We start from the raw sequence: 22,417 nt of genomic DNA on the forward strand, positions 1-22,417 counted from the left end.
TGGACTTGGTTGGGGGTCCCCCTTGACATTTCTCGTGAATTTGCCGAGTGAGTTGAATCTGGTGTCATCTGAAGGCTTGTTGGGGTTGGATATCCAAGATGGCGCACTCCCATGGCTGGCACTTGGTACAGTTGGGGGGGCTTCGCTGGTGCTGTCCACTGGAGCAGCTACACTCTTTCCATGTGGCCTGGGCTTCTTGTGGTATGGCAGCTGTGGTCTACTCGGTAGTGTGTCCCAAGAGACCAGGAGATCCCGTGGAAGCTGTAATCCTTCTGACCTAGCCTCAGAAATCCCAGAACATTGTTTCTGTTACATTCTAAATGTCAAGGGAGGCACTGCGGCCAGCCAGGCCAAGAGGGCAATTGTGGAGGGGAATTAGATCTCTCTTCCTGATGGGTGAGTGCAGGGTCTTACTACAGAAGAGCACTTGGGATGGGAGGTGTTGCTGGTGCTGTCTTTGGAAAGTGCAGGGTGCCACAGGGACGGGAGGAGGAAGAAAGTTAACCCACGAAAACATGAGTGTAATTGTGCCAAAGGGAAAGGCACTATGGGGAAGGAGCACTGGGGATCCATGTGACATTGGTGCTCAGGCCCGGAGGGAACCCTGTTAGCTGGGGGCAGAGTCCCGGGGGAACAAGGGTGTGAAGCCCTGGGCAGAACAAACTTGTGGTTGAAGGGATTGAAAGAAGGTCTGTGTGGCTGTGGGGTAATAAGTCAGTGAGGTCGGCAGAGCCCTTACTGGACCTTCGGGGCTGGGACAAGGACCCTGCAGATGATTGTGAAGGGTTTACAGATTGCTCAACGGTGTTTCTTCGAGTCTCTACCATGGGGAGACTGTGTAGCTGGGTGGTTAGGCGTCAGACCCAGCTGTGTTTGAAACCTGTCCCTGGTGGCCGGTGTGCACAAGGGTGTGCATGTCCGAGAGCAGCTAGGCTGTGAGTGGTCCAGGGGGCAGCGTGGGGCTGGGGAGGTGGGGAGCTCTGTCCATGGGCTCGGTGACCCCCAGGGAGAGGTCCCCAATCACACCTGCTCAGCTCTGGCCTTCCCAGTCAGCCCCAGGAGGACTGGGGTGGAGCCGAGGGAGGGAAAGGCTGCCAGGGCCTGTTCTCCGGAAGTCCTTCCCGGCCCCCGAGGCCCGTGGAGAGAAGAATGAGCTCCTCAGCCTGCTGACTTTGCTTCTTCTGGGAGGGATGGTTGGAGACACCAGTGGGTCACCTGTTTGGGCCCAGAGATCTCAGTGTCAGAAACTCGAGGCAGGACTTAGGGTGGGGACTCAGGGCTGGTGGCGGCCTCCGAGCCCTTGCCTTCTCTGTGCTCGTTCGGGCAAGGACTCGCAGGGCTGGATGGAGGCAAGACCCCGGACGGGCAGGGCCGCCCCCAATGAGCTCGAGCTGTATCACTGCAGGAGTGAAGGTCCATCCATCCATTCAGTCTTCGGGCTTCCCGCATAGCAGCTCCAGGAGGGCCTGGAAACGAGCAGACTCCAAGAGTGTTGCAGGGGATGGCTCTGTTAGAGCAGTCCCCTCCTGGGCCTCGGGGGACTTAGGGCTCCAATAGACCCCAGGCCTGGGGGAAGGGCGTGCTGCTTCACGTCAGAAGTCCCCTGCATGGCTCTGGATGACCCCTTAGAGCCTCTGTTTCCTCCTCTGCAAATGGAAAAATAGCACCGTTTACTCTTTTCCCCTTGTGTGAGGTTCAGAGACCGCGGGCAATGAAAGTGCTTTGCGGGGAGTAAAGCCAGCCGGATGGAGGAATTCCTGTTTTGAGGTTCTGATTCTGCTGCTGCTGCTGCAGAAGGCCCCTCCAGGACTGGGTCTTCAGGGGGGTCCTGCTCCCCAGCTTCTTCAGGCCACTGGTCTCTCTCTGGCTTCCCGAGGGGCAGGCTGGTGGGCCGTGCAACCCACCCCCCGCCCCGGGACCTCAGAGGATTGGGGGGGGGGGGCCACCTTTGCTTGCCTCCCCTCCCCTGCCCCTTTGTGCACAGCCACCTTGCCTTCCCATTAGTAGATAGTGGCAGGGGAGGTGACAGTTCCTTAAAACAGATTTATACTCTTGGATGACTTTATGGGTTTTTGCCTTATAAAAACCCAAGAGTTGACATTCTGATTTATCTACTCCTGAGTCAACAGGATGTACCAGATTTAAAGAGATCAAATGCATTGTAATGTTTGTGGTTCCAGTTGTAGATTAGATGAGCTATTATGGAAAGTGCTGCCAAGTAAATAGGGCCAGGAAAAAAAAAAAAAGTAACAAGGGGATAATTTAAATATGTCTATTAAATTGTGTGTTAAGTAAAGTAGCACAAGCGTGGTGCCGAATGTAACTTACTATCTGGAGAGTTGGTGTGGTAGATAAAGCCGGAATAATGCTTCTCCCCCGCCCCCCCACCACCACTTCAGAACGTTTCTTTTTTTATTAAGGAAAGAGACTGTAAACTAGGAAATTCAGAGACGGGCGCTTGCTTGTGTAACCGTGGTTGTGTGATGACTTAAAATATCAAAGGCTCCAAATGTTATTTCTCATTTCTTTGCTTTCTATTTCTTCTCGCCACAGCAGCAGCTGATCAGATTTCCTGAGATAAATATGCTGCCTGGCTTTTAATGGGATTTCTATATTGCCGGGAGTTGGCGTGTTCTGATCATAGAAGAACCTAAAAATTGTACATCCCTTAATTGGTAAGAAGAGAGATGTTGTGATGGGCCACAAATGGAAACATTGATTTTTACTGCCTCCGAGCTGTTGCAAGCAGCGTGTCAGGCCACGTTCCCCGCCACGGAAGGTGGCAGCTGGCGCTCTGATGAGCTGATTTGTGTTCACAGGTTCCTGACGTTGGGTGCTTGGAAGTGCGCGTTTTGTGCAGATGGGAGAAATAGAGCCCTTACAACATTATCTGTTTCTAAATTGAAATATTTACAGGACTGTGGTTTCCACCTTGAATCGAATGCACTCTTTGGTTCGTTTTTCTTTCTTGCTTTGGCGACTGGTCCATGGGGGTTTAGAGGTTGTGTGTGGAAGGCATCGGCTGTCACTGCAGTGTTTTAAGCGACACGCTCGTGTGCACATGTGCGGGTCCACATACCTCGTTACATATACGTGTATGTTTGCAACGAGGTTCTTCCACTTAATAGAGATTTCTTTCTTGGGTTCACCTCAGTGCTGGTTTCTGGATGGGTAGATTGTTTTTCAGGACATACCGTGGATTTCCCAGTTCAAGTCTCTGTACTTTAATGAAGAAGTTTAATCCACTGACATTTATTGGGATTACTGATATCGTCTCTGTGTTTTATTTACCATGATTTTTTTGCACTTTGATTTACAACTTCTTGATGTGCTCTATTAATCTCTCAGATTGAGGCTGTGCTCTGTTTCCCAGCTGTGCAGGGAAGGGCAGTGGACAGGAGTTAGGATGTCGAGTTAAATGTCTTTTGGGTGCTCTGGATATTGGATTCCCCTGCTTGGGTGTCAGGTGCCTCACCTATGAAATGGGAATAACAAGGCTGCCCCCGCTCTGTGGGCAGGGGCAGGACTACATGACTGTGTGAGCCCCACTTAGCTCTGGGATGTGCAAGCCTGGGAGAGGGGGCTATGCATATGTAATTGAGGCTTTGAGGAAGCGTGTGGAACACTACATGAAACATAAGGCATCCTTATGGTCATGAACTCATTTTCCCGTACAGTTTGGCCACTTGTCTGCATAGTGCTAAGCACAGAATAGGTAATTTATTTTACAGAAATTGGTCGGATGATTCCAAAGCTGGTTCTCACCATCTAGACTTATCCCAGGGCATGAGTGAGGGCTCAGGGGCAGTTGAGTTTGGGATTTGACTATCTGTGGTTTTACAAACGCATGTATTTCCTTGATTCCAGGATCAGGACATCTTTGCAAAGAACTGAGCCGACATCACCACCCTGGGAGGCTAGCCGTGTGGCTGGGGAACTTGGCTAAGAGATCTCCCTTGCTCTTAAATTGCAAGACTCTGGAGGGGAAACGAAATGTTTAGGTGCTTTAGGAGCAGTGGATGGAGGCTCTGGAGAAGCGTGTAAGAGAATTGGGTTTTCAGGAGACAGAATGCGAAGGCATTTTCACCTCCGTGATGGGTCACGACCCCCAGCATCCATGCGAAGGGGGAAGATGACAGGAAATCCCCCTAGAAGATTTGCACCAAGAATTAAAGAATCTAGTTGAGAATTATGGCACTGCACGCTACAAAAAAACCCCATATATTAATATACTGAGAGGTGTCAAGAATAATGGACCCTGGGAGGTAGAGTAATTAAATGTATCTTAATAAATGCCGGGCGATTCTTTTAAAACGCTTTCCCAAGACCCCATCGGCTGACATGGACTGTATTCTTCCTGTTGGCAGGAGGCCTGGAAGGAGAGCCGGAGTGTGATCGGAAAGCCAGCCGCGCGCTGGAAGACAGGAACAGCGTGACAAGTCAAGAGGAGAGAAATGAGGACGATGAAGACATGGAGGATGAGTCAATTTACACCTGCGATCACTGTCAGCAGGACTTCGAGTGTCTGGCAGACCTGACGGACCACCGGGCCCACCGCTGTCCTGGAGGTAATGTTAAATAGCGCCGGGATTCTGACAGGTGGTTATACGGATAATTGGACATAGCAACAGCTTGAAGCCTCAAGTGAGATTAAAGAATTAATAATGTAATTTTACAGTTAATGTCATTTTATTGTGGTGTCTTGGGTACCCTGTATCCGCCTTTTAAATAAAATTAAAAATAAAAGCAACAGCTTTCTGGCAGGCAGGGAGTCGGGGGAGGAGCCCGGTCGTTCCTCCCCCCAATCTGCCATCTCTAGAGTGTGAGCCCGAAGCAAGTAGGGTCTGCACCCTGGATTTCTGCAAGGCCTTTTGGAAACCCAGCAATTAAGAGGCTGTTAGTGCAAAGTTAAGTAGCTTAAGTGTGGAAAGCCGCGTGAAGGAGGGAGCTCCGAGGCCGAGCTTGGATGGGACGGGCCGACAAGAGCCCCTCCAGAAGGGGACGTGGTTCCAGTCCTGTGCTCAGCCATCTGCATTTCTGAGGAGGAGAGGTGGCTCGGAGCTCCTCTGCCAGACCTGACTGTGGCCCTGTTTCCTGTGACCTGGAAGCCTCAGAGAAAGGGCCCACAGCCATATTTTTATGGGAGCGATTTAAGGCGTCATGAGACATGTGTGTGTGTGTGTCTGGATCCTGTGGTGTGGATGGAGTGGGAGAATGGGGGCCTTTGTATTGCCTTGGGTGTGGCAGCCATGCTTACAGGGGGAGGGGGCTGACATCGTTTCAGGCCCTGAGCTGGGAGTCCAGAACATCTGTGGTCCGACATCCCTCTCCACTGTGTCTTTGGTTGCAAGGCTTTGGATGCTGGGTTGTGGGGAGAGGAACTAAAATCTTAGACAGTATTCCAAAGGGAACCTGTCTCCTATTTTTGCGGGGGGGGGGCATTGCTGCTAGGAAGCAGGTTGGGGCTCAAAACTCTAGCTTCTTCTATCTTACATGCCTTTTTAGAAGTTTGAAAGCCAAGTGTTTGGGGAACTATGACTCTCCCTCTAGTGACGGCTGTACCTGCACAGCCTTGGTGAGACAAAACTCCCTATTCTCAGCCTCTGGAGGAAACAGATAACCAAAAACAGTGGACCCAAGAGGATTCTTACAGTTTTGGACTTTTGGGGGGCTCAGCAGACCAAACCTCAGTCATTTGGAATTTGTGCTATTTCAACCACAGTCAGAGGTGATGGCCAACTTAGAAGCTTAGGAGCAGAATTGGAGGATATATGGGGTTGGCTTTTGAGGCCCCCAATTTCCTGAGGGGAAATACTGAGGCATGAGAGGGGGCGGTGATTGACCGAGGTCACCTAGGGATTTGGTGGCCAAGCCAGGACCTCTCTAGGACCCCGGGCTGTATATGCTCATCCTGCTTGAGGAAACAGTAGATGGCTTGTGTCTTTCTTGATGTAGCCCAGAACTGAGGTTGGTATCAATGATAAGGGAATGAAATATTGTTCCTGACTTGAAAACACAATCAATGAATTGATCTTCTAATTAAGGGTTAGAAAATACTCTTTATTTTTGAAGTGTGAAGGAACACTTGGGGCTCTCCTAGCACCATCCCAGGGCCCCTCAGGAACCCCTGTGAAGTGATGCTGTGTTGAGTCTCCATGGCTCTCGCAGTGAGGCCCCATGGCCAGCACCACTCAGTTCTTCAGAACCAGGGAGATCCTCTTTTCTCTCTCCACACTTTCGAGAACGGTGGTGTTTCCGGGTGGTGAAGGGCCAACGTGAGGCTTCAAGGCTGAATATCGGGGTTCTTTGCTGGAAGTGGTCACTGATTGTGCTTCAATCCTGGGCAGGCTTCTTTTCCCAGTGGCTTTCTCTTCTCTCCATTGCTGCAGCCTGGTTGACATCATGATGGCTCTGTCTGAGGGGCCTTCAGCCACGGACTCTCCCCTGCTTCCTAGTAGGACCCCACTAATGACCTCCATGGGGACATGGAAGCCAGGAATCCCTAAGCCCTGGGGCATCATAAGGGAGTCACAAATTCCTTAAAAGAGTATGGGAAACGACCTTGCCTAATAGCATCCCTGAGAAATTCATTACCGCCCAGGAAAGGTGTGACCCAGTCTGGGAGAGTCTCCCTGACATGGAAGAAGAATGTCAGGAGTGATTTTCCCTCAGGTCTTAGGTTCTAAGGATTACCCAGTGACAGGATAAACCCCTGGGAATTGTGTGTGTGTTATTCAAAGCAGGTCCTTACCTTGGCCTCCTGCATACTCTCTGATCTGCCGTGGTTTCCCACTGTGTCCCCAGAGATGTTTCTGGAACTATTGGGGTGGGCATCGGGGCCTGTCTGAAGGGGCTCTGATACCCACTCCAGTCAGAGCTGTCCACATTAAAAAGTCTTCTATATATTGGGCTGTATATTGGGATGTGTGATAATTGGCTTTTGCTTTAAAAACTTGGAACTGGCACAAAAATGCAATAGCAGTCCTCCCGGGCCAGGCTCGGGGTCTGCTGGAGGCTCACCGTTGGTCATCCAGCCGCTGGACTAGGGATGGGGCAGGTGGGCAGTGTGGGCACTGTGTCCCCCTGGAAGGAAAGATGGACCCTAAACAGCCTGACAAAGGCCATTTCAGAGAGGACCACACTCTGCCAAGGCTGGGCGGGCTCTGGGCACTCAGCAGATGTTTCTGAGGGAACAAACAAGTCTTGTTTGGAGGGAAGGAAGGGGCCCTCTCCGCTTTTGAGAATTTGGGGCCTGAGGGCAGCGCCACCTGTCAGTCCTACTGTCTGCGCCTCTGGGAATCGGAATTAGGCCTTGGATGTGAGCAACACTCATCCTCAGTCATTCCCTGCTGGGAGCAGTCACTGCCCGAATGTGGAGACATCTCCTCACCAAGCAGGTGTGTCCTGGGGAGGTGGGGTGTGTTTGTGGGGCACCATCTTGAATGTGGTTCTTTTAAAGAATTGCTTTAGCAGTGTGACCTCTTGGTTCTTTCTGTCTTTCTGTGGCCGTGGCGGTGGGGGTGGGGCAGTGCCTGGTTTCGTCAGAATCTGGGAGAGTTGCTGAGGGTTGGAGATTTTCTGAGGTGGTAGGAAGCTCCCCATGGGTTGGGGCACTTCCTGCCAGGATGGCATTGGTGGCGTGCAGAGGGAGGACAGGCCCCCGGAGCTCTGCACTCAAGAACCTTCCCTTGAGGAGGTTCTGGAGCTTGGGAAGGCCCCTTCTCTCCTCTGTCCCTTCTCAGGAGTGGCTCTGCTGGGGCCAGGAGAGGCCGTCGAATCGTGGACTTCAGAACCCAGACCTCTTCCTTTCTCCCTCTTTCTCTCTCTCTCTGTCTTTCTGCATCGCTGTCTCTCATTCGCATCTGAGGAGAAACCAGCCTTAAACCCACAGGGCATCAAATGTGGCATCCTGAGGACACGAAATGAGATAAGCCAAGAGCCATCGGCTCTGTGGCTGCTCACATCCCTGGAGCTGATTCCTCCTTGTTCTCCTCCAGACCCGGCCCCCCGGGGGCCATATTTGCGGGTCTGGTGTGGGGGGGCCCCTGCCATTCTGCATTCTGTGTTTGTTGCTGAACGTTTTCTGAATGGATTCCCAGGCTGCGATGTGATCTTCTCCATTATCCCATTTTTGGGTGGGAGGGGGAGCCCCCTTTTTTTAAGATAGCAGCCCTCAAGCAGATAAAGCTCGGGTGGCTGGTCTTGTGTCCACACACTACAAAAATAAGCAATTTAGACCCATCCTCCGGGAGATGAGGAGTTCTACCACAGCCTGGACAGAGGCTGACTTGATGCTTGTGATGAGCTTGTCTGTGCCTCACGGAGCCTCATTTGTGGGCCCTGGACGAGGAAATGGCCAGAGCGTCTGGTGGCTCTCTGAACTGATGCTAGAAAGTCCCCCTTACTGGGGGCCCCGCTCACTGGGACGATGTCAGAACAGGGAGTGAGCTAAGTTTACGTTGACCCAGTTTGTGAAGTGTCGGCCAAGCACGTGTGGACCCTATAAGCGGTGGCAGGGGGTGTTTTTCATCATCTTCTAGAAACCCAGAGGACTTCAATTGCTTTAGAAACTATCTCTGGGAACTTCCCGGGGCCCCACGGAAACAGGTATGAGAGGTTTGATTCACCCAGGGGCTGATTCCAATTTTTTATGTGCTCATTGAAGCAGGTCAGCTGTGGACCTTCCGTCTAGATTCAGGGGGAATGTTTTATGGCTTTCTGGTATGAAGACTACCTTTTAAGGAGACTCTGTGATTTAGACTGACTGCTGCTTTGGCCCAAATTAATGAGGCTGACTGCCCGAGGACATTTGGGTGCTGGGTCTGTGCTGTTGTAATGTTTTACATCTCACTCGAGTAGGGACGCTCCTCATCCTGTCAGGACTGGGCTGTCAGCAGGGGTGTGCACTGTGCCAGTCGTGGAACCTGACAGGTCCCCAGGGCTGGAGCACCTGACAAGCTTTTGGAGATCCCTAGCCTCTTTGCTAACGGCACCACGGGTGTGATTAGGGTTTTCATCATTGGTAGGGAGAGGCAGATGGAGTCTCTTTAGAAAAACTGAGGTTTCTAACTCTGGGCTCGTCTAGGCACTTGCTCTGTAGACTGTAATTGTCTTTAGGACCAGGTTGAAGCCAAGCATTAGTTTCTTCCTCCAGGCACCATTGGGGGATCTCCGAAGCAGACCAGGCTCCTCACTGGGCACAGAGGCATCCTTGAAGTACACGGGGTCCATGCCAGCCCCCAGGGCTCCACATGTGGGCCGCAGCCTCCCTGATTGCTCTCCCCACAGCCCCACCTCCGACACAGTGCATGGCATGGGTCAGATTCTGTGGTTATTCTGCAATAGGTTTTTTTTTTTTTTTTCAAGATTTTATTTATTTATTTGAGAGAGAGAGTGAATGAGTGGTGGGGAGGGGCAGGGAGAGATGGAGAAACAGACTGGACACTGAGCAGAGAGTCTGATTCAGGGCTAGATCTCAGGACCCTGAGATCATGACCTGAGCTGAAGGGAGACAATAACCGACTGAGCCACCCAGGCTCCCTGAGCGATAATTTTTAATTTGTTCATCGCTGGTCTCCCCCACTACTTTGAGCTTTATGAGGACAAGAACCATGTCCGTTTTGTTCCCTTTTATGCCCTAGCCCAGTGCCTGGCACACAGTGGTGCTTAATACATGCTTGTTGGATGAAGGAATGAGGCCACCTAGTCCTCCTAGTGGTCCCAGCTGGGAGAATTTGTTTTTCACCATTCATCCCCATTTTACACATCAGGCAGCTGAGGCTCAGAGAGTTAGGGGATCTTGGTGAAGGTTACAGAGCTTGAGCTAAGATTCGAGGTCTGAACAGCTCACCCAGAGAACATAGACTGGGGACAGTGAATGATTTCCACCTAAATTCCAGACAGACACGGCTTTTTTGAATGCTCAACTTAAAAAAAAAAAAAGAAAGAAAGAAAGAAAAAAAAAGATGGAGATGGAGAGGGATTTGTTCAAATAGCAACAGCAAAAGAATATGCTCCCTGTGGGTTAATTTTGCTGCTCCCCCTTTGGCTGCCCCCACTTCCTGAGGACTGGGACCGAGGCGTGTTTCCCCAGCCCCTTCGGAAAGGCAGACCCGCCTTTTCTGGCGAAGGTGAAACGCTGCTGTGTAAAAAGCTGGGTGGAAAGTTAATTACACCCTGGTTTGTTCAGCTGTGGCCAGAGTGACCTGTGGGCCCTAATTATGGGGCTGGGGCTGCGTGAAGGCTGGCATCTTTGCCAGCCTTGTTCCTGTCCACCGGCTGGCGGGATCTTGCCTTTGTGCGCCGGCTCAGGCCCTTTCTCGCTCCGACAGCATGAGTGGGGGCGGTCCTTGCCTCATTGCTTGGGGCACCCCTCGTACTGGTTTCATTTGGGCAGAGCGGAGTCGGCACGGGCAGCCGCAGGGCAGTGCACTGCCAAGTGCACAGGTGCAGGGCGTGAGCTCCTTCTGCCCACGGGGAGCGTGCATGGCACCTTGGTGTCAGCCGGCGTCTCGCAGTGCAAAAGGCCTGGGGGCTTGAGCACAATTAATCCCCCCACATCAAGAGCTTTCCTGCATGCAAACAGCATCCAGCTAGAAAACACGGAGCAAGGAAGGCTCCTGCTCACGGCAGTCACGGAAGGTATAAAGACCAGGCAACAGACCCGGGAAGCCACATTCAAATGTTTGGAGAGGACAAACCAGCCAGCAATATCAGCTACGGAGGGACACAAAAGACTTCCCTAATAAACGAGGAGGCAGACCTTCTTCTTGGGTGGAAAGATTCAATATCGTAAATAGGTCAGTTTCCCCTCGGTGAACCTGTTAACTTTAGGTTAGCTCGTGAAAGTTAACAGTGGGATTGGTTTAGAAATGGACGAGCTGATTCTGCAGTTCGTTAGGAAGGAGAGACATCGGGGAGTGGAAGGGAGATCCTGACTGAGAGGAGCGATGGGAAGGATTGGTCACCAGGCCAGATTTTAGAACACGTTCTGAAGCCGTAGGAATCTGAGTGGTGTGGGAGAGATGAAGGCCGGGAAAAGAAAGCGGAAAAGGGATGTGAACGGAACTGGAAATGCAGTGTATGAGAGGTGTCAGTGTATGTCGGCGGAGGACAGGTGGGTCACTCAGTCATCGGGATTGGGGTGGGGTGGAGCCATCCCAGGGAATGGAAATTGGATCCCTCTCCTCCAAAAGCCCAGACAAATCCCAAATGGATCAGAAATCTAAACAGGAAAAGAAGACTTGAAAAGACTAAAGGAAAACAAAAGTGGGCTTTTAAAGAATATGAGAGGATCAGAGTGGGGAAGCCTTTTCTAAATATAACTGTAAACCCAGAAGCCATAAAACAAAAGTCAAATATTCGGCCACATAAAAATAGAACATTTCTGCATAGCCAATACCGTGATAAATCAAACCAAAGACACGTATCATGGACAAAAAATATTTTTCCTTAATGTGTAAGAAACTCCCACCAATGCTAAGAAAAGAACCAATAAATCGACAGGAAAGCAGGGCGAAGTCTGGGCTGCCTGAGGCCAGCCCCTTCTCAGAACGGTGGCTGCCCCTCTGATCTTCAGATATTTTGAATATCTCCCACGCACAAAGTATAGAAGTGGAACCGGAAAATGATATATTAGTAAATTATGATGTATTAGTAAATTACACATTTAGGAAGAAACCTTCTTTAAGAGAATAGAACCATACATTTTTTTTTAAAGATATATTTATTCATTTGAGAGCTCGAGAGAGCTCGAGAGTGAGAGGGGGGTGGCCGACTGGGAGTGGGGGAAGGGGCAGACGCAGGGGGAGAGAGGATCTCAAGCAGACCCCAGGCAGAACCCAATAGCGTGGGGCTCCATCTCACAACCCTGAGTTCATGAATGGAGCCAAAATTAAGAGTCACTCAGGTGCCCCGAGAACTGGTAATTTAGCCCGCAAGAAGCTACCCACCATTTTTAACCTACCAGATGGGCAAAGACCAACATGTTCACCAGCCATTGTGCTGGTAAGGACCTATAGCCTAGATGCCAAGACGTGGGGTCTTGTTCTCCTCTCTGTCCCCAGAATAGCCTTGGCTGACCGCTAGAACACGTAGTAGGTGTTCAAGAAGAGTTTGCGGATCTTGTCCCCAGGGAGGTCGCAGCCTCTGTGGGGCAAGAGCTTTGAACCATAAGGCAGCCTGTGGCAATGCCATGAATAAAGGGCTCTTAGGTGTGAGGTTGTAAAAAGAAAGGCTCCATGAACCATGCCTGGACACAGTAGGTCTTCAATTCATGCATCATCAGCAGAGGGAGTTACAGAAGAAAGAGACAATCTACTCTTCGAGCAAGTACTGAGCATGTACTGTGTGTAGGATCTCTTCTGGGTGCTGGGGATGGAGGAACTGTTTATTTCCACGAAAGGTAACACAGTGGAGAAGGTATTCACATCCCAAAAGCATTCCATGACTTGTAAGTTGCCGAGTCCTAGGCGGCCTATTTATTTTTTACATCTTTTATAGAGTTTTAAACATTTTTTAAAATTTATTTATCAGAGAGAGAGAGAGAGAGAGCGCACAAGCAGGCAGAGTGGCAGGCAGAGGCAGAGGGAGAAACAGGTTCCATGCTGAGCAAGGAGCTCGATGCGGAACTTGATCCGAGCACCCTGGAATCATGACTCGAGCTGAAGGCAGCTACTTAACCAACTGAGCCAGCCCCTTGCCTGTTTAAAGGAGGCTTTCCCAGGGCCTTTAAAAGATGCTTCCTGGCGCACCTGGAGGGTGCAGTCGGTTCAGCATCTGACTCTCAGGTTCGGCTCAGGTTGTGAGTGATCTCAGGGTCATGAGATCGAGCCCCGTGCCAGGACGTCTGCTGGGGATTCTCTCTCTCCCTCTGCCCCTCCCTCCACCCCCCTTGTGTGTGCTCTTGCTCTCTCTCTGTGTCTCAAAAATAAATAAGTAAATAATAAAGAAAGTAAATAAATAAAAGGGGCTCCCATGAACATAGACGTCGTGCCCACACCTCTCTGAGAGGGTGCCGACTTTCTGTGCTGGCCTGCGTCTGCGCTGCCATTTTGGAGGAAAGCAGACGGGCATGGCGAGCAACCGGCCAGTCTGGGTCTGCCTGGCCCATGGTGAGACCAGAACCTTCCCTAAATTGCCTGTTCCCTGCCCTCCGAGTCTCCTGCTAGGAGGTGCATGGGGCCGTGGTTTTCTCTGGGCTCGAGCCTTTGGTCCTGGCTCCTGGCACACCTGTGGAGGGGAGTTGGTTTTAGGGGCTGGCATCATTCTTTGCCTCCTGGGAGGCCCGCAGGGGTATAGAATATGTCCCCCTTGCCTTGATTATGTGGAGCAAACGCTGCTATCACCTTGTGGGGCCTGTAGGTCTCTCCAGAAATCGGACACCAAATCTAACAATATAGAAGGCAGGGGTCAAGGTGGGAAGAATCCACACGTCTCTTGGTCCCCACGGGAAGCAGTGTGTCCATGGGTGTATTCTGAGGCTTCTAAGTGCTCTCCAAAGTGGGGAGGATCTTCTCCTACTGTGCCACCCAGCTAGCCTGACTACCTCGATGCGCCCAAGGGTGGATTTTTTTGTGTCTGGGGGTGGACCAGAGTGGAATTCAGGTGTGGTGGCTGACACGGGGAAGGCGTCTGCTGCAAACACCCTCTGGGATGAGCCTCAGGGAAGAGACCCTGGAAAGGCCTTGGGACAGTGAAAGGGATTGGCCTGGGACTGGCCTACTCTGGATCCTGGTTTCCTCTCCTTCCCTGGCAGCAGCCGAACCTTCCGCTGGTTTCCTGTTATTAGGACCAGGATGTACACCCAGCAGGACCTCAGGGTCCTGGGAGGAAAAGACAAACCCCAAGCTGGTGTTCAGGCTGGTTGCGTGTGTATTTCTGGGTCCAGTCTGCTGTCCAGCTTGGAAGTTTCTAGAAGGTAGATGTCATGCCAGGAGGTTGTGATACCATACCTTCTGTGAGTCTGGGGCTGTGTGTGTGTGTGTGTGTGTGTGTGTGTGTGTGTTTGTGAGACAGAGACACAGAGTTTTTATTAATAAGGAATGTATAATCTAGCTAGAAAGTGAAGTTGATCCTTTGGGTTGCCTGGCACATAGTAAGTCCTCAATTAACGTGCTGTCTGTATACTCAACTCCAGCTGAGAAGCCAAAAAAAAAAAAAAAAAAAAAAAAAAAGCAGATTCATTGGCTCAGGGAACTGAGAAGTAAGGCTAGCTTCAAGCATGACCCTTCAAGGACACACTTCAAGATTGTCTCTACAAACCCCATACCCAGGTGTTCAGTGGCAGCGGTGCTGCCTCTAGGACCACCCCGTCCCTGCTTCCTCAGAGAAAGAGCAGCTTCTTTCTGATTGCCAGGACAGAAGTCCTCATGTTGACTCGTAGAGGAGCAAGCAGCCAGGACCAAGGCTTATCCCTGAGAGCGTCCCTGAGGCCGGGTGGGGGAGACAGCCCTGTATAGACTCGGGCTGGTGGGAGTCGGAGCCACCTCTATCTAGACCCCTGGGACTGAGAATTGGGGATGTCTTCTGTAGGAGGAAGGAGGGACATGTGGGCAAGCTTGGAGGAGTATAATCGTTGATTTTTTTTTTTAAATTAAAGATTTTATTTATTTATTTGACAGAGAGAGATCACAAGTAGATGGAGAGGCAGGCAGAGAGAGAGAGAGAGAGGAGGAAGCAGGCTCCCCCCTGAGCAGAGAGCCCGATGCGGGACTCGATCCCAGGACCCTGAGATCATGACCTGAGCCGAAGGCAGCGGCTTAACCCACTGAGCCACCCAGGCACCCATAATTGTTGATTCTAATGCCAGATAGCATTAGATGTCTTTAGGATGTCTTCTGTAGGAGGAAGGAGGGACATGTGGGCAAACTTGGAGGAGTATAATTGTTGATTCTAATGCCAGATAGCCCAGCTCCGATGGTCAAGTCCATTCACTTTGCTCTTGATGGGATCTAGCGATCTCATCTCAGAATTTTAGGGGGGCAGTTTCCTGAAAGATCACCTAGCTCAGCACCTTCTAACCCTATTCTCAAACCCTTATTCTCAACATAGTTGGTGCATAAAGCCGGTCAATGTAGAGTGCCCTTAGGCGGTCTGAAAGCCTGGACTGGGTCAGGCTCTTCAGTGAGGTAGGACTTAGGACTTGTCTAAGGTGTCACAGGGAGGTGGTGGCTTAGTGGGTGCACCCCCCCTTTCCCCAGGAGATGGCTAGTAATATCTAGGAGGTAGTGCAGCTCCAAGGATGGACAGGGGGCAGGGGCTGGACCCACAAACCTCACATCATCTGGACTGGACGTTTTCTTTGTTTGCTTCTTGCGGAAGAGTGACTAGGGCACTTGAATTCTTATAAACTTCCTGGAAGTTGTGCCCCTCCCTTGGGGGGGGTCCCACAGAAGCTGGCCCGCCCTCCCTTCCCTGATCCTGACCCTTTGGGCGCAGAGTTCTGGGAGAAGCAAGTCATGTCCTGGAGGCATCCCCTGGCTGCTGGGGCTCCGGGACATAGTGTCCAGCCTTGGGCCCAGGCTGGAGAGAGGCCGGGCAGCCATCGGGGGGGTCTGGCCTTGAAGCTTGAGTGGCTTAGGTGCCCAGATAGTGTGTGTGGGGGGAAGCTACAAAATCAGTCTGCGATGCAAGTTCCTGAGAAACCCAGGGTGACCCCAAGTCATATCACCCACCATCAGCTTCAAGGGGAAGGAGGAGGCAGATAAAGCATTCCAAAATCGCAATACCAAGATGTTTTTCTTTATTCTATTGGTATTTCAGTAAGAAGTGTTTTCCCCTGATGGATACGTCTATACTCCCCAAATCTCAGCATCACTGAGCAAACCCAAGGTCCGTTATGTGCACTCAGGTCAATCCCCTTCCCGTCAAGACTGCAGTTCCGTTAGTCCAGCCCTCCTTGCTTCTGCCTGACACCGCTGTCACTGATGGTCAGGATACAGGGACCAGAGCCCTTCGGAGAAGCCCTGGTGCTTTCTCCTAGAGGTGCGTGTGAGTTCCTCAATCTGTTGGGCGTAAAGACCTGACAGTTGTGTTTCCCAAGTACTCAATCTTGGTTTCCTCCAATTTGAGGCTTGAAAAGCTTGGAGAAAATGCCTGTCAGTGAAGATCGGAATAACCTCCAGCTGGATCCTGACCTGGTTTTGGGGGTCCAAGGGGCAACTAGAAAGTATTGTTCTCCAAGAGTCCTTTATTAGAGCTGAAAGCTATCAATGGTCTTTTCCTGTGTCCCTTGCCTAGGCTATAACTCCCCGCGCCCAAAAGAACAAAATAAACTACTGCTCAGAAGAAAAATGTGTTCTGTAGAACCACAGCACCCCCTGGTATGTATTCATTCATTCATAGGGTCACTTTTTACAGCACCTACTATGAGCTGGGAACTATTTCAGGCACAGGAGATAGAGTCGTGAATGAAAGGGGCAGTGCTTTCCAGCCGTCTGGAGCACCTAGCCCCTCGCTGGCTTTGGCCACAAGATTCCTAAACTGACCCCTATGTAGTTATTTTGTTCTAAAGAACCGGCCGGTTCCCTCTGCGGTGTAGCTGAGTGCCGGCCAAGGCCCGTGTGAGCGGTGTGAGCGGGGGAAACAAGTAGCGGGTTCCTTGCCAAAACGGTTAGTGTGCTTGGAGGCTGTGTCAGCAGAAGTAGGACGGGGAGGCAAGAGCTCAGTTCTACATGTTGTTGGAGAGACCAGGGCTAGGAGGGGCTTGGGGGAAGATGGAGAGGGGGGTGGTCCTCAAAGCCATGCTTGCAGTTTGGGAAGTTTGGCTTCTCGGTGGTTGGTGTCAGGAAACTCAGCCCTAATTTGCCTCAGTCGAGTAGGGGAATTTAGTGGCTCAGGTAACTAGAAAAGGCAAACCGTAGTCAGCACTAGCTTCAGGTGCGGCTAGATCCAGGGACCCTGGCAAAGGCCTGGGAACCTGGTCTTCCTTTGTCTCCTGGCTCTGATGAATGGAAGCTGTTTTGGCTTTTGGCTCAGGCAGAAGGGAGTGCTCCAAGTGGCAGACCCAGAGATGTTCCCCAGAGGAAATCAGGGTGCTACTAGCAGAAGAACGGGGCGACGGGAGGATGGTGAATGCTGTCAGGCTGCATCAGCCCAGAGAGGGAAGGAGCTTATGCCATTTAACCAGAGTCCAGAGTAGATGACCTGACTTGCGGGGGTTGGGGGGCAGTGAGCATGGCCAGTCCCGCCCATACAGTGGTCAGCTGCCTCTGATGGCGATCCGGTGGCTGATAGCTTTCCTATCACTTCCAGATAGAATTTATGGATGCACAGGGCTGAACGGTGGGAGCTCTGCTCAAAGCAGCGGGGGAGCCAAGGGGAACACGGGCATCATATAAAGGTGCTCTTTATATGTGGGCCAGAGTGAGTGTCCCTGTGGCCCCTTGAATGGGTCTCGGTTCTGTCCCTAGAGCACCAAGATTAACTGAGAGAGGGGTTCCTCCAAACCTCGAGATCCTGTGATTGGCAACCCTTAAATGACACCCTAAACTCAGGAAAATAAAGAACATCCCCAAACAAAATGAGAAATCAACCAAATTTATCTCCTGCTGGCTGGGGCGTGTGGTTCAAGGAGTGCAGCCAGCAGGGGATCGGCCTGGCCTGGTCTTAGAGAGGGAGTCATCAACTGCTTGCGATGCTGTGGCAAAGGCTTGGTGGGGCTGGGGGTATGGGGGTGTGGGTGGGGGAGGGGGAGGGGCCGGGGGTGCGGGTTGGGGTGGGGCGCGGTTTCCGGAGCGGCAAAGAGCAAGGAAATCTGAAATTTAACTCTGGCACTGGTCTAAAATCAAGCTGAACTATTGGTTGAGTGTTTTGGCAGTGTTTTTAAACACTGTGTGTGCCAGCTCGGGGGAAAAATGTACAGGGGATTATAAAATGCTTCATTTTGTGTTAAACAGTTTTATTTTGGAGTTGACTGGCTAGAATTTGGCTGCCGTCGGGAATGACATCATTGCTCTGGGGAAAGGGGCATCTGGGAGGACTGGGGCTGTGGGGCAGCTGGGCAGGTGCGGGGAGCACACACACCCCGGGGCGCCTCCCCTACCCCGCCACCCTGGATGCCGGAAGTCTCCGCCCGGCCATGTGATTGGCTGTTTGTGTCAGCAGTGCCAAGTGGCAGAGGGTGACAAGGCCAGATCTCCTGGAGCAGGTCTGTCCCCTTGGAGGGCTGGTAGGGGCTGAGTGGTGAGGAAGTGGCAAGGAGATATCTGAGGGCTGGGGGGGGTGGCGGGGGTCCAGGGAGGAGAGACGGTTGGCATCTGTCTGTGGCCTTCCAGCTGCTTCCCAGCATCTGTTCCCAGGGCAGCTTCAGCCCGACTCTGCCCCTCTCCTGGTGCACTCAGAATGAATCCATTTCACGGACCCGAGCCTGCCTCTCCTGGCCTCTACCTGTTCTTCCCCTTTGAGATTGCTTATTCCTGCCCCAGGGCCTTTGTTCCACCTCTCCTCTCCACCTGGATGCTCTTTCAGGTTTTCACAAGGATCGCTCCTTTGCTTCCTCGTGGGACTTAGCTGCAGCGTCCCCTGCACAGGGAGGCCCTCTTTGACGGTCCCGCTCCTCAGCCAGGGTTGTTCTTCTTCACCGTCTACCGCATCATCCCCTTTGATGTCCTTTCTGGCGGTTCTTTTTATTTGACATTTGCTTTTTGATTTGCTTTCTGGGCTTTGCTATTAGAAGGTGACCCTCTTGAGAACAGTGTTGTGCTCTGTCTTTCGCATGTCTGGATCTATCTCTGGCCTCCCACGGGGCTCAGCGCACAGTAGGTGCTCAGGAAATAACTATCGAATGATTTGTGGGAAGTGATGCGGGTGGTACCAGGTCGTTCCACTTGTCACTCCTGTGCGTGGCTAAGGCCCAGGGATTCTTGGGGACAGTCTCCCGTGGTCTGGAGAGGAGCCTCACTTCCTCTCCAATGTCATCACGCCACCACACCTCCTGCACACCTCCCTTTCTGCCTCAGAAACTTCTTCCCACTTGCTTCCCAAGACCGTAAAACAAACCAGAGTTTGTGCGCCGCTCTTCCAGGGGATAGGGATGTTTTGCATGCTGGACTTCTAGTTTTTTAGGAAGTGCCTACTGTGTGCCAAACCCCAGTAAGGTGTTAGGGATTAGCAGGACTCTGCCCTCCAGAAGCTTTTGTCCTGGCGGGCGGGGGTTAATGCAGAGGTAGATGGACAAATGCATAACAAGACCTGGGATGCACACAGGGAGCACGGGAGGACCGTAAGGTCCCTTGGATGGGATTTGAGGAGCCCTAGTGGACAGTCTGCATCTTGGGGGGTCCAGCCAGGGTGGTTTGTTTCCCCGAGGAAGGGGTGGCAGAGCTGCAGGGAGAAGTGCTGAGTCACAGAGGGAAGGGCCTGGGGCGGAAGAGGAGGACGAGGCATGGGTACCTAAGGAGGCTTTGCCCGCTGACCACCTTTGCCATGGGCCACTTGCCTCACCACTGATTTTTTTTTTTTTTTAAATTTCCTGTCACTCTCACTGATGACATATTTTACACTGCATCCTCTAACGGCTTTTTATCACCATCTTTGCAAACACCTTGTGTCGACACATTTACTTAAAAATTGTTTAAAAGATACCCCGTTAGTCAGGGTCCCAGCAGAAAACAGATGGTACTTTCAAATGAGGTAATTGAAAAGCATTTAATAAGGGGCCCTTTACGGAGGTGGGTAGGTCGGAGGTAGGCCAACAGGGATGGGGAGCATTTTGGGGACATCCTGGCGATGTTGGAGAGCCTAATGAGGCAGAGGGAGGGCTTTGGCTGGAACTTGGAGGAGGCTGCCACCGTCGCAGAGCTCCCTGGTGACAGGCAACCTGTGACAAGCCAGGGACCATGCCGGGAGAATAAAAACCCCACTCTGCCCCCTCCTACCCTCCAGTCTCTGCCGGAACCATGGGCTGAACCTAACAGGAGCCCCAGAGCAGAGGAGCCTATCAGCTTCGGTGGGGTACAGGGCAGGGCGAAGAAGGGAGGAGGCTGGGTCTGGAGGGGCCGGTGACCAACGCCCCCTGCATCACCCCTGCCCCTGGAGCTGGCTTGGGTGCTGCTGAGAAGCCAACTTTTGGAGATGAACCCTGTTTTTTTTTTAAGATTTTATTTATTTATTTGCCGGGCAGAGATCACAAGTAGGCAAAGAGGCAGGCAGAGAGAGAGCAGGAAGCAGGCTCTCCTCTGAGCAGAGAGCCCGATGCCGGGCTCGATCCCAGGACCCTGGGATCATGACCTAAGCCGAAGGCAGAGGCGTTAACCCACTGAGCCACCCAGGTGCCCCTCTACCCCAGTTTATAAAAGAAGTTTTCCTGTGTGGATTTGTTTGGGGGCGTTGGGACCATGTGTTTGTCTTGGAGCGTGGGGCTCTGTCAGGCTGCCCTGGGGCTTTTTGGCTGTTGGTTTTCTCTTTCCCCCGCACGTGGTACTAGACCGTGACTCGGTCTTGTGCCATCAGGGCACAGATTAGGGGAACAGAGGAGCGGACCTGTCCGCCACGAGGCCCCGCTCCTGGCAGGTAAAGCTGTTGAAATCACGGCCTGAGCTGCCCAAACTTGGTTATTTGCATACGTGGAGAATGGAATAGTCTCTCGTTCCGATTAACACCATTTACTGCTTAACTACTGGAGAAATTGGCAAGGAAGTCACTCTGTGGCCGTCACCCCCCTCAACGGTGTCATTCCATTTATGGCTTCACTGGGAACAATGGCAGGGGAGAAGTCAAAGAAAGCAGGAAGGTCAAGGATGCTTCCGAGGAGCCTCTTTGTTCATTATGCATTTATACTGCGCGTGGTTTCCATTTGCTGGCTGCGCCGCTCCGGGGACCCCCAGAGGATAAGGCCAGGGAACCTGTGCTCTGAGCACCAAAGCTATTTTTATTTGTGCGCAGGGCAAGGTGACGCGGCTGCTGCAGGCCGAGGTTCAGCTCTCCCTGACACACAGAATTGGATATTAGGGCGGAATTAGAAGCTTGAGTCCAAGGAGATCCCTTGTGAGTGATGCATTCAGGATGGCATTATGACTTTCCAGACAGCTTCTGCGGAGAGCAGCAAGGGTAGATGAAGGAGCCGTTTCGGGGGGCAAACCCGGGCCCCCCCAAGTAGCCTTGTGTGAGTCTGTGAGTCGACTGCGAATTGTTTCCCCAAATCAAATTCCCTTCCTGTTGTGTCTTGTTTTCCATGACGCGTCCGCACTGGACATTCGGAAGCGCTTCCTTCTCTCCTCTTCCCAGAGAAGAGGCTTGGCGCGTCCCGCTCGCCCACCCGCCCGGGCCCCACCCTGGCCCGGCACCCTGGAAAGTCCCCGTCTCTGCGGTGACTCATGGACTCGTCTAGCGCGCTCGGCATCCCCTCACCTTTCAGCGAGGGGCGGAGGAGCCTTTCCTCGCTCTTTATTTAAAAAAAACATGTATAGAAATTATTAAATAGCACAAACACATAGATGTATTCCATTCCGGAAAGTTTCAGATGCAGATAAGGCTAAAATCCTCGTCCTGCCCTCCTCCCCATCCCTCGTAAATTTGCAGTCCCTAGTCTGGCCGGCGTGCTTGAAGACCTTCTACTCCATATTTGCATAATACCGCGCTGCACAGATTCTGAGACACACTTAAACGTCTCTGTCGTCAAGATGAATCCTGTGGCTGGTCATGGTTTGACAGGTTTTTTTTTTTTTTCCTTTTTAGTGGTGTGCAAACTAGTAGTGTCTTTTACAACCTGTGGGGTTTTAGATTAGATGAAGTATGGCGTGTGTGTATCCATAGAAACAAGGGCATATTGATTTTTTATTAAAAAAAAAACCAAAACAGGGGCGCCTGGGTGGCTCAGTTGGTTACGCCACTGCCTTCGGCTCCGGTCATGATCCCAGAGTCCCAAGATCGAGTCCCAGGATCGAGTCCCACATCAGGCTCCCAGCTCCACAGGGAGTCTGTTTCTCCCTCTGACCTTCTCCCCTCTCACGCTCTCTCTCACTCTCTCTCTCTCAAATACATAAATAAAATATTAAAAAAAAACCACAACAAATGATACTCTATTGGATCTATCATTCCGCAATGGGATCCCCCCCCACAATACTATGGATTGGAGAGTTTTGCACGTTGGTATATATTTCTCCCTTATTCTTTATTAACTGCTGCGTGGCGGTGTCTAACATGGATGTCCAATGTTTTATGTAGCTGGTCCCCTGGTGATGGGCATTTAGGTTGTTTCTAACTGTTGGTTGTAGTGAACATTCTTTTTTTTTTTTTTTTTTAAGATTTTATTTATTTATCTATTTGACAGACAGAGATCACAAGCAGACAGAGAAGCAGACAGAGAGAGAGAGGAGGAAAGCAGGCTCCCCGCTGAGCAGAGAGCCCGATGCGGGGCTCGATCCCACGACCCTGACATCATGACCTGAGCTGAAGGCAGAGGCTTTAACCCACTGAG

At 51.6% G+C, this 22,417-nt stretch overlaps 1 protein-coding gene across 1 annotated transcript in view; it reads left to right on the plus strand.

Annotated features, from left to right (window-relative positions):
- Positions 1 to 22,417, plus strand: part of ZNF423 (zinc finger protein 423) — a 331,871-nt gene that overhangs the window by 105,726 nt on the left and 203,728 nt on the right. The window contains exon 3 of the mRNA XM_059151593.1: positions 4,368 to 4,568. Coding sequence (XP_059007576.1) covers positions 4,368 to 4,568 — 201 coding nt within the window. The remainder of the gene's footprint in view (positions 1 to 4,367; positions 4,569 to 22,417) is intronic.

This window comes from Mustela lutreola, chromosome 16 (genome assembly GCF_030435805.1).
Source record: "Mustela lutreola isolate mMusLut2 chromosome 16, mMusLut2.pri, whole genome shotgun sequence".
NCBI classification, from domain to species: domain Eukaryota; kingdom Metazoa; phylum Chordata; class Mammalia; order Carnivora; family Mustelidae; genus Mustela; species Mustela lutreola.